This window comes from Rhinatrema bivittatum, chromosome 2 (assembly GCF_901001135.1).
Source record: "Rhinatrema bivittatum chromosome 2, aRhiBiv1.1, whole genome shotgun sequence".
Lineage (NCBI taxonomy): Eukaryota > Metazoa > Chordata > Amphibia > Gymnophiona > Rhinatrematidae > Rhinatrema > Rhinatrema bivittatum.
Window position 1 is genome coordinate 779,107,016 of NC_042616.1, and position 12,700 is coordinate 779,119,715.

The window sequence follows — 12,700 nt, forward strand, 5'->3', positions numbered from 1 at the left end:
GGAAAGTAGCATTAAAAACCACTCCCCCCCCTCAAGATGCAGTTCTAAAATAGCTTCTGGGAGCAGGACCTGCCCTTAGACTCTGCAGGGCCCATGAGGAAGCAGCTGGGCTAAAGTCATTCCCACAACCAACCCAGTGAGGAGACCCAAGTTCTTGCTGTACAGCATCCCAGGGTTATGGAGAACAAATTCTTTTCCAGGCAAAAAAAAAAAAGTTACATCTACGAGATACTCCCTAGAGCTAGCAGGAAACACCTGCAGAGAATACTTTAAAGTGGATAAATGTGCATCGTTGCGGGCATCACCTGCTTTAACAAATGCTTGAGATGCAGAACATGGACGAGCGCAACATAATGCAGCCACTGTAACACTGAAGCACCATTAGCTCCGGCAGCCCACATTAACCAGGCTGGAGATTCAGAGCCGGCCAGCCGAGACTGGCCCCAAAAAGCCACTCATTTTTAAGATATTCCCCGAATCTTAGTCAGGGGGGAGCTGAGAGAGGTTGCGGCATGTTAATGTAGATAAATGAAAAAAAAAAAATACCTGGCTCCGTGTGGGGTTTAGATGGTCCCATGTGGATGGTGATACCTGTTTTGTGAGGGCCGGCTTGAGAGAAAATGTTTTAGCGGCATGGGTGCCGCGTTTGGAGGGAGAAGGTGAGATGCCACGATGGGGCCTCCGGCGACATGATCACCGCGTTTTGAGCGAAAGGAGGGGCTGTTGGGCATGAGGGAGAAGCGAGCAGGTGGCGGCATGACTGCCATGTTTTAAATGTGAGCGGTGGGGGGGGGGGGGGGGGTGTCACGAGTGAAGAGAATTTTGACAGCTTGAGCCATGTTTGGAGCTGTGGCCGCATTGTTTAAAACATGAGCAGCAAAAGTGCCGCAGGTAAGGAGATGGGCTGGAGCAGCTATTTAATGCAGTGGTTACTCTGGTAGGGCTTCCCCATGCATCTCCTGATGCGTTGAACTGCCGATGCAGGAAAGTGAAGAAAAAAATGTGCTGGGGAAAGGACAGAGTGGACAGAATGTCAGCACTGCTGCTTTGGGTCTTTCTGCACCATTTGCTGTTGTGGTTGCAATAAAAGTAAACACACTTTGTGCAGAGAGTTAACATAAGAACATGCCTATACTGGGTCAGACCAAGGATCCATCAAGCCCAGCATCCTGTTTCCAACAGAGGCCAAACCAGGCCATAAGAACCTGGCAAGTACCCAAACACCAACAAGATCCCATGCTACTGTTCCTAGTAATAGCAGTTCCTGGTGTATGGGAATTAGGACCCTATTAATGACACAGGAATTGCTATTGTAATGCCTGCAAACTTTTTTTTGTTACAAATAAAAGTGTAGGACATTTTAAAAATCCAAAGCCTTGTGTTTTAAATATTCATGAGATGAAGAGACTCAATTTAAAAATAAAAAAAAAAGAAAAAGAAAAGATATTCATTTTTATACTGGTTGGGGCAATGGGTCAGAAATGCTTATAAAAAAAGCTTTACAAACCCAAAGTTTTAGTGGTCATGAAAAGACTTGTTTAGAATAAGATTCATGGGAAAATGAAACTTTGAAAAGATTTTAAAATGTATATTTATACGTAGTTCTGGAGTCTGATAGAGCTAAAACTGCTAGTGAATGCAGGTCCGTCCCCCCCTGACTGAGGGTGCAGACAGCCCCATCTGCAAAGCCAGAGGCTTAGCAGGATGCTTCCCAACTAAGATTATGTGAAGGCTTACAGAAGACTGCCATTTCTTTAAATCCATATTATTGTAACCCTCCTTAGGGTTACTGAAGAGTTCAGTGAGAAGGCAGCTCTTGCCATACATGGGTATCCTTTTAAAGGAGGGGTTGGAAGGAGATTAGATAAGGCGCCTTAACAGTGAGAGACAGGATGGTGTAGCTAGGGTGGGCTAATAGGAGGTGGTTCATTCCCCAAAGGGGATGGGTTTCGGGAGAAGAGAGAGGGGGTGCTTCCACAGGCACTGCAGATTTATGTCACTATGTATTATATGTTACTATGTAAATAGGTACTTAGTTCATAAGTTTACAGAATGTTAATCTGTAACCACTCAGTTATCTTCTATTTCTTCCCTCTACCTTGCCTTATAACTGTAATATCCTCTGCCCCTACCCTGTTCTATGTAATTTCCACCTTTTGTTGATGTAAATTATGTGCCGACTAATATCTGTATAGAAAAGCTGCAGAGCGAACAGGAGGAGTGGTAGTACACAGCCTCATACCCAAGAAGAGTGGCTACTTAAGATCGCAGAGGACCAGCCAGAAGTAAGTCAGCCCTACAGATCAGGGGCGTTTGTCCTTGCTGGTGAAGTCCAAAGTGAAGAGAAGATTTTTCTATCTTAAGAGATCCCCAGTACTATACACCCTAGCTAATTCTAGTTTGGTTTTATTATACTATAATTTGAATGTTATCAGCTATTGTTATTGGCTCTTCCGGCAAGCATTTCCAGAATCGCAGGAACACTCTGACACGGGCCAAAGAGCAAAAGAGTAAAATTAGTTCACTACAAGTTCCATGACCACACCTCAAGTTCCACGACCGCCCACACCTCTTCAAGGCCCGATTACACCTCATCTGGACAACCCACTTACAACACACCTGTAGGGAAAGCCTCCCGCGTGGATGCACTAATTCTTTAGCTCATGCATTACTGATATCTAAACTCATAAACATTGGTCACTGTTCAGCTCATCATTTATTTTTAGTTATCTCCACATGAATCCACGTTGACAGCCCACCTGTTTGATTGTTCCACTTGTGGATGCATTAATTCTTTAGCCCATGCATTACTCATAACCAGGCACATAAACTTTGGTCCCTGATACCTGTATATCCCAAATTAACACATCATTTATTCTTAGTTATTCTCTACATGTTTCATGTATCATAACGAGTTACTGTTGTCTTTACATATATATTTTATACTATTCTATTTATTATTTATTTTATTTCAAGTTAGTTATTTACACCATTATCTATTTTATTACATGTTATTTACTATATAGATTCTCGTCATTTGATGAGTCACTGTTTATTTAATATTTATTCTCATGTTCTGAAACTCCGTTTATTGTAACGCCTCACCGCGATTGTTTTGTTTTATGTAAACCGACCTGATATTTGTATCGAGAACGTCTGTATATAAAAATGCTAAATAAATAAATAAATATTGTATCCTTTCTTAAACATGTTGGATTGTAAAGCCTGTTGCTCACTTAATGTTCATTGTAAACCGAGGTGATGTTTGCCAACGAGCCGCGGTATATAAAAATACTTAAATAAATAGTTGCCCTGAAAATCTTGAGTTAAGTACAGTTTTGTTTTTAAAGAGAAGATTTCTGCTGTATGATATTGAACTGCTTTACCTTTCTATTAGGACTGGATCCAGACATTTGTATTTCTATTTTGGAGACTTGGACAATCTCAGTTTGAAATAATTTTCTTTTGGAACCAAATGTGGGGACTTTTTTTTTTTATAAGTCTTCTCTTGGGCATCCTGGAAGTTCTCTAGTACCCATTTGGCAAATCCTGGTGTACCAATACCAATCTGAGGGATGCAGCAGCACCACTCACCACCTCTTCAGCCTCCAAAGATGGCCCCAGAGAAGAAGGAGAGGGGGGTTTACATTATGGATTCACATTAAGTACTGCACACTAGTTTCAAAATCTGAATTGATTTGGTTATGTATACATGCTGCAAATATCTACAATGCCCCTCTGGCCTTTCCCACTACTTCAAGGATTTAGAGAACACAGAACTTACAGCAAATCTTGTTAGGATGTAGGCTCCAGCTCCAATTCCCATTCCAATAATACTCTTTAGGCTATAGGCAGCCATCCCAACGTACAATGGAATTAAAAACAACAAAAAAATGCATGAACAGCTATTAATACACAACGAAACAAAACACTTTTCTATAGATCACCAGTACGCCTTCACTGGCTTAATGCAGGTCCATTTAATGAAACTTGTGCAAGAATCAGCTGGGGTCTTGGGTGGTCTGGGGATGCTTCATAGGAAGGGTTGAACTGAGCTTCTAGGGCACATTCATGTTTCCTAATTCAGATGGAGGCAGAACCTCATTAACTGAATTTTAATGTAGTCTCCCCTCTAGCCCCACACACTTCAGTGAGTCAATACAAGAATCACATTTTTTCCCCTGGCAGTTTTCCTGCTCCTTTTCAGCTTACCAGTTCAAACATTCTACCCCAGCTGGGGCCTTAGCATTATGAGATTTAATTTTTAGCTATCAGAGATTGCTCCACTTCACCTCTCCTTATCGAGCCCAGCCACTACTCTGAGCAGCACAGACTGAAGTTTCCACCAGAACCCAGAGCACGTTTACGTGAGCTATGGTTAAGAATCCCTACCTCCTGTCAACTCTGGAACCAAACACCAACTTGGTCTTAAAACCGGACTCCTGCATAGCAGCACTGCTGCTGGGCCACCTGCATGCCTGAAGCCATTTTACCATCACCTTAAAAACTCCCAAAAAAGGTCCAGCAGGTGTAATAGCCAGCACAAAACTACACCTAGTGGACTGCTAGCCAGCACACAGTGACGTAAACTCTTGGAAAATGAAACTTAGACTGGACTTATTCTCTGGAAGTACCTGTAGGAGGGCACCTGTTCATAGTAACAGAGCACGTACACATGCTAAAATTTATTAATTGGCTATAAGATAATGGGTGGGCATTTGCAGACACCTGGTGATTGGCTGAATGTAACCCTTAAATTGCTGAACATGCATGTTAATTCATTGTACAGGTTTAGAGCTTACAGCCCTTGTCTTGTATGCTCCGCTGTCCCAAAGAAGACGCATTTCTTTTTATTATTAAACCTCTCACTTTTATGACTCTTTAGAGCTGGTTTTTATTGGGTCTATTGCCTTTTACACAGGTTTTGATCATTTATAAAACCATACTGGTATTAGGGAAGTTTTAATCTGGCACTAGGACTGGGATCATTCTGGGGTAGACACTGCTAGCCTTGAAAGCAGGTGGCAAACACCTCCTCTCACAACTAGTGGCAGAGTAAGAAGAACAGCATCATCTTAGGAAGATGTCAGCCTCAACCTCTATTACCGGGGGAATGACATCCTTTGGTGTGAGGTTCCAGTCCTTCACCTATTCTCAGAAGAAATGGCTGGGACAATAAAAAAGTAGTAACTCCTCTTAAAGTGTTTCTTAGCCAAGGATCTCATCTTAAATACCCTCTCCCTGTCCAAAAACAAAACCCTACATCTAGAGGGAGACTCGTCTGTCAGCTACTACATCCATAGTACATCAAAACCATGACTGGCATAGGATTAGTTACAATTTGCTCAGGAAGAAAGGTGGGAAGAATGGCACGATAAACATTTTTTAAAGGAACTGAACTTTAGGGCTTACAAGGTAAGGAGGCAGCACTGCAAGCTAATCTAAAGATGGAACAGAACGTTTGTGTAGTTGCTTCCTCTGATTACCTCAGGAATATAGCCCTCTGGAAACAGGAAAATACCTACAGCAAGTGAATGTAACAACTTGAGCTAAATCATACTAGTGTAATGCACAAGCCCTCCACCAGGGGCAGAAGAAATGGGAGGAGATTTAGTGGAGGACAGTCAAAATTGCTAGGAAAGGGGAGGTGCTCTTTGGAAACCTCAGTCTGCTAGGTTTTGACTGGGACATCCCAGCTGCAGTGAGATTTGTTCCATTAGCTGTAACAGAACCCTCAGGAGAGGGCAATAACAGACTTGGTGCTTATCAACAGGGACAGCATTTGATGATCTGGGGTCCAATGATTACCAGTTGCGGTTCAGTATCAGAACATGAGGTGTTCTAAAAGTGGGAGTGGGGAGGAAAGTACCTCAAGGAGTCCTGACCTGGACTATTTAGGGATGCAGTAAAACTAAAGAGGAATTATAAGGGCAACTAATGTGTTAGGAAAATAAAAGGGGGAGTGAGGAAAATGAGGCTGCTATGGTTTTCTAAGATGTTTGAAGAGGTAATTAAGGATTAGCATTAAAACCACAAGAAACCAAAGATGTCTGGAAAAGCAGTCAGGAGAGTAAAGATGCAAATGGAAGAGAATATTCCTATTTTACTGTATTTGCTAAGAGTATTGATAGAAAAAAAGTGCAAAAGTTGCATTTGAGACTGAGGTAAAGGAGGAATATGTAGAGGATAAGAAAAAAAGCTGAACTGCTCAAATTTTTGTTCAGATTCAGGGGAAGGGCCAGACTACAGGTGTAAGGAAGAAAAAAAAAAAGAATTAGAAATTAGGTAAACAGAACGATTTTTAGAAGACTCATGAGGAGCTAAGTAAAAATAGAAAACGTTATGGGGCCAGACAGGATATATCCAAGGGCATTAAGAGAACTTGAGGACTTCTGGCAGTTTTGTTGGCTGACCATTTCAATTCTTTTACAGTCATTAGTTCTGGAGGCTGGCAAAAGTGGTTCCTGTTCACTAAGTGGGCCAGTTAACTCACTGCAGAAGGCAGACTAAGGTTTTTTTTCCCCCCAAATATAATGTAGTTTCTGGAATCCAAGATCGGAGGCAGCATGATTTTATCATAGGTAGGTCTTGCAGACAAATCCAATTGCTTTCTTTGATTGGGTGTCTGGTGCTGGATTAGGAGTGTGTGCCAGATTTCAGTAAGGTCTGACATGGCTCTGAACACCCTTGGAATGGACCCTAAAGTGAGTTAGAAACTGGTTGAGTGGGAGGCAAAGGTTAGTGGTAAATGGAATTCACTCTGAGAAGGGCAGAGTTACTAGTTGTGTGCCACAGGGATTAGTCTTGACCTGTCCTTTTCAACATTTTCATAAGCAACATTGCAGGATAACTATTGGACAAGGTCTGTCTTTTTGCAGATACCAACAGGGTAAATATCTGGGAAGGTGTAGAAAACATGGAGGGATCTAGCGACCGAGGACTGGTCTTAAGTCTTGCAGTTAAGATTTATTGCTAAAAACATGCAGCCACAGCTGGGCTGCAAAAATGCAAGGGAGTAATTTCTTAGGGGGGCTGAAATTCTAAGAATGAAGCAGAGCAGTATTTAATCATATCCAATGATCATAACAAGGTGGCTAAATAGGTCAATAAGGTGACAGCAAAAGCCAGGATACTTGGGTGCATAGGGGGAGGAATAGTCAGCAGAAGAGGTGATATTGTCCCTACACAAGTCACTGATGAGACTTCCTTTGGAATACTGTATACAATTTTGGAGACTGCAGTTTCAGCAGGATAAAAACAGGATGCAGCCTGGTCAAAGGTCTGTTATAAAGCACATGGGATACACTTAAAAGATCTAAACACGTATACCTAGAAGAAAGGATTCCTTTGTGATTAGAGGTATTTAAATAACTCTCCTAACAAAAGGAGGTTCTGGAATGACTGGTCATGGGATAAGAGTGAAAGGAGGGAGACTCAGTAGTAATCTAAGGAAATCGTACTTTAAAGCATGGTGGAGACAAGGACAATATCTGAATTTAAGAATGTATGGAACAAGTACGAGTACAGGGGCTCTGAGTGAGCTCTAGGGATTGTAGAAATGAGCAGTTCAGCGTGGATGAGCAGACTATAGGCTATGATCTTTCTGCCATGTTTTACTACATAGATTTGTTAGGAACCTCTGCAGCTTTAAGAGCACTTAAGTTGTGTCTAAGATTCTCTTGAAGATCATTTTTCCACCAATTACCTAGCCAACTGAACTACATTTGCCCAACTAGTCTGCAATGGCTAGCTGCGATTCATGAATTCTGCACCAAGATACAAATACTGAGAGCAATTCTGGGGGGCGGGGGAAGACTTCTGTTGACAGTTTGGGACACCTCCTTACAGAATCCATCTAGTATCACGTTCTCCTCCTGCTTAATTAAATGCCCATTCTTTAGAGAACAGAAATGCTCAAGGATATCCCAAATCCTGAAGTACAACCTGACAAATCTTAAATTGCAACAAAACATGGGCATGCAATGTAAAAATGTAAACGCTAAGTTTTGCGATCCAGTTTCTGATTGTTCTTTTGGCCCAAATATTCTAATCTCAACTGAGCTTTTAAGTACAAAAATGTAAAAAAAAAAAAAGTATATATATATATCCCTAAAAGTATTTTACTCACCTAAGTTCTTTAACAACTGTTGGAAGCATTTCTGCTAGCTGATCCATGGAGGGATACACATATCTAAGTGAAGAGAAAAGGAAACAAGCATGCTAAGATGCCATCTACTGCACTGAGCATCTTCTGGCTCTTGCTTTGCATATGTGTTACAAATAATTGGCGTCCTAGGTTGAAGCCTCCTGGTGCTTCAGGAAGAGAGCCACAGTGACTCTGCCCTCTTTCAGAGCAGTGTACAAGCAGACTAGGTGCTTGATTAACCCAAGCACCTCATCCTCTCACCCTGCTGGAAATGCTGCTGCTCCTTCCTGCTGTCCTGGTGCATCCACGTGACACACCGCAAAGTGCTGCATGATTTCTTGCATATCTTCAAAGTTGAAGAGGGAGTCAAAGCAGGTTTGGTCTGCAGAGAGAGAGAGTTGGTATCAAGGAACAGAATCCCAAGATGCAATCTGCTCTTGGTAAGGTCAATGACTTGTGCACAAATCAGAAATACAGATGAACGACAAAGCCAGAAGCTTTCCTTGCAACTCAGAAGTCCTATTCTTAAATCCAAATTTAAGAGGTCCACTATGGACAGTCTTCATGTGTTTAGGGGGTGTCTTATGCTTAAAGGTTCCAGCACTTAAACAATTGCTACCAAGAAAAAAAAAAAAGCCTCGTTAGACAACTTATAGGTTGATGCAATATCATGTAAAAAATGTGCACCCAAAAGTGGGTGGACATTTTTTTGAATGCATGCATATCCACCTCATCTGGGAGCTCGATGCACTAGGCAAATGAGCTGCCCTGCTAAAAGGGATATGCAACGGGTAATGTGTCCCTAGCACTCTGCATCAGGTGCCCAGGAGACCTGGCTGTGTGCCCACAGCCTGGCCAGACCTCCCTCCCCACCAGGGCTGTTCGATTGGTCCTGTGTCCCTGGCATGTGAGTGAATGGACCAATCAGCAGTAAGTGAAGGCTTGAATAAAATTAAGTGCTCAACAGTATTAATTTATTCATTCCTTCACTTACGCCAAGCAGGTGTTCCAATTGGGCCAGACTGAAGATGCAGCTTGGTTGTTCTCCCTATGAGGAATCGGAAAGCAAAGCAGAATTTTATTTTTTTCCAGTAACCTCTGAGCGAGGCATGCTTTAAGCGCCAGTCTACCAGTCAGGCATTAAATTTGCCATGTTAAAAATGGGTGCCTTGGCCACGCAGCAATTTTTGGCATCACAGGTAGTAGCCTCATTTACATGGAATTTGCATGTGATGAGTGCTATTACTATGTGCGCGATTGGACACATTTTGGACGTGCTAATCCCTGTATTGCATCGGTGGTTATTTTAGCAAGTCCAAAATGCATGTCCAAAACAGAGTACCCAGCACACTATATTGCATTGGCCTGTTAATTGTTTTGAATGAAAGTACTAAGCTATGTGGCATGGATAAGGTGCCATCTTCTGTACATTAACATTTTACAAAAGCATATTCTCTTTAAGAGATGTTCCCATATTTGCACAATTTTAATAAAATTGTAATACAAAATGTCTGAAGCCTATCCCATCTTGAAAAGAGCAAGAACACCTCCACCTCTGTGGAAGTCTACTGGTCATGACTGGGCGCAAGACCCTAGTTAAGCAGATACTTGTGTCCAACTTACGGTTCAATCCGATGTCGTGATATGTCAGGATGACTGGGCGATTTCCCTTGGGCGTGCCACACATTGTAACATGGACTACGCCATGCACGGTCTCTATGTCTTGCTCCTGTGAAGGAAACAAAACAAAGGCTCTAACAAGAAGCTTCAGCCTTCCCTGCTTGGTCTTTAAATTAAAGGTTTGATGAAGCTGGTTTAATTCAGACATTTCGCTGCTTTTTTTTTGCCACCTCAGTGTCTCAGCAACATTGTTAGATGCCATTGGTGAGTATCAGCTGAAGGTTTGACAGATGTTTTGCAACTGCTGCCAGAATTGAAGAGAGAAGACAGGTTGCACAGCTAGTGATGACAAGATACTTATTCTCCTCACTGCCCACCCACTACCACTCGGTCACTACAAAGAAGAGCTGCCCTCCCAACTCCTGACAGCTGTGCATGCAGTGCTTAAAAAAAACCCAAGACACAAAACATGATTAGTTGTCCACATTAGTTTGAATTCCAAAATTTCATGCTCAAAAGCATGATTACCCAACAGCATCTGAGTGTTGCAAAAGCCCAGCAAAGACAGCTTAAAGAGCTGGGCTCAACTGCAGGCAGACATTGGGCAGCGTTTTTTTTTATTTCAGTGATCTCTGCTAAAGACCACCGGGAGATAAAGCGCAGCTCAATGAGGAAATGTCCCCCAGTCTTCATGATGCTCTCACCCTGCTGACTGGTCTCTGATCCTACGGGGCTTTACCAGAAGCAGCTCAGAAGGTACTTTGAACCTCAGAGGGCTGGAGAGAGAGTTACTCTTCCATCCTGCTTCCAAAATAAAACCTAAATGCCAAGAAGTAGGGGTTTTTTTTTTTATAAAAAGTTTAAGATTTTACAGGGCTTCCCGACCTAGCTAGTATGCAATGGCCTTACTCTCAATCTGATTTGTTTTCCATGAAAACAGACAGCAAGCAGTACAATATGGAATCAATGAGTTGCTTAACGTGTCCTTCTGCCTCCTTTAATTGAAGCCTGCAAAGCTTAGTTGTACAGTTCCCCTTTTAGCTTATCACAGGTTCATGAGCAGAGGTGGGGTACACAAAAGCAGGCAGTCTCATCTTTTGCTACCCAAAAGATCACAATTAGCATCCTGGGTGTGTTGCTCAGGGAATGTAAGCTAAATATGGTTATGATTTGAGTTATGTTTGCCTCCTAATTTAGAGATTTTTATCCCACTTCTCAATGATGCTCAAGGTAGCTTACAAGATTAGAATTCAGGGACAAGTCCCTGCCTCGAAGAGCTTAAAATCTAAGGAGGCAATTGACAGTTATTCAAAGGCTGTGCATGTAAAGTCACACACACACACACACACTTGCAACGTTATGCAAAGAAGTTAAGGGGGGGGGGGGTCTGTCCTGGATGCTGTGTGTATGGCACTTGACGGAGCACACAATATCCTACCCCAACACACGTGGCCAGAGTGGCGGGTTAGAACCCCATTGCTGCTCCTTTGAGCCTGGGCAAGTCACTTTACCTTCTGATGCAAAACAAATCGGAGATGGTGAGCCCTCTGGGGATAGGGAAATTCTCTGTATTACCTGAATCTAATCTGCTTTGAGGTACCAAAAAGCAGCACATGTACACTGAGAACTGCCCACTGTTTAATCACGTACAATGCCTGATCTCAGTGGTCAAGGGAGTGAAGTTTTAGGACCTTAGTTTTCAGTTCATCTAATTTTTCCCAGGAATTTCATTGATTACAAAAACGGAAGTTATTTACCAGGAAAAAATGAGCCTTTTCCAGTGTTTGTTACAAGAAGAGTGGAAGCAAAACAGAAATGGAGAAAAAAAAAAAATCCTGAAAATGAAGGTCCTTGTTTCTCATGGAACCAGAGAATGCTTCTATCATTTTAAACGAATGGGATACGATAGAGAAGAGGCCTTGGCAAACTGAAGTCTCTAGAAAGATTCCTTTTCCACACCAGCGTTCCACAGCTGACAGACTAGGACATTTGGTCACCCTCTGTACATTCAAGAGCAACTATATCTTTTAGATGCGGTGACCAGAACTGCACATTGTATTCAGTCAAGCAAGTATCTCAACCATATCATCTTTACACACCTGGGTCCTAGACAACCAGAACGGAACACAGCTGGAAAGTTGTAATGGAAGAGTGACCTGCTGGTTAGAGCAGCAGGCCGAGAACCCGGGAAGCCAGAGTTCAAATCCCACCAATACCCCTTGTGACTGCTTCCAACACAGACCAACCAATAGCACCTGAATTGTAACAGAGTATAGGCTTGGTGAATAATTCAAGCCAAAATCCAGATCCCTAAAAAAAACAGGAGGGTGTGAAGTTTCTGGAGCTTGTCTGCGCTCCAGTATCATGCAGCGATAATTATAGCCCTGACCTCAGGAAACCACTATAAAATATAAATCTCACTTCCCATGAAGCCTTTAGCTCATATCTGGAAACATTTTGTTATCCTAAAATGAGAACTTCCATCTCCACCCAAATTTTGTTTTCCAGTTTTTTTTTTTTGTTTTGGGGGGGGGGGGGGATACAGACTGTCACATGGTCTAAGGGCTCATGTGTAAAGTATTTTAAATTTTATGTCTGCCAATTTTGAAGGCGCCATATCCACAAAAATGGATTTTAATAACCAACAATGGTGTGGTATCTGCTTTCAAGCAAAACAGCAGAGAAATACAGCACGAAAACCGCACCTTGGTCAGGCTGTGCATTTGATGCAGCATAGCAGGAAGTGGAAAAGCTGCTAGTGGCAGGACGGCAGATGTCACCGTGCTATGCAGACTGGAGCAGCTACAGAGACAACTCGCTCACCAGAACTAAGGGCCACAGAACAGAGTGCAAAAAAACGTGTCCCATGTCCACTGACTCCAGACATTAAGATAAGAAAACTAATGAATTCCCTCCTCATGGAGAATCTAAGTG

The 12,700-nt window shown here is 42.4% G+C and overlaps 1 protein-coding gene across 1 annotated transcript in view; it reads right to left on the reverse strand.

Annotated features, from left to right (window-relative positions):
• Positions 1–12,700, reverse strand: part of NDRG1 (N-myc downstream regulated 1) — a 123,008-nt gene that overhangs the window by 18,958 nt on the left and 91,350 nt on the right. The window contains exons 4-7 of the mRNA XM_029592059.1: positions 9,770–9,875; positions 8,408–8,528; positions 8,129–8,191; positions 3,785–3,845 (exon numbers count right to left, since the gene is read on the reverse strand). Coding sequence (XP_029447919.1) covers positions 3,785–3,845; positions 8,129–8,191; positions 8,408–8,528; positions 9,770–9,875 — 351 coding nt within the window. The remainder of the gene's footprint in view (positions 1–3,784; positions 3,846–8,128; positions 8,192–8,407; positions 8,529–9,769; positions 9,876–12,700) is intronic.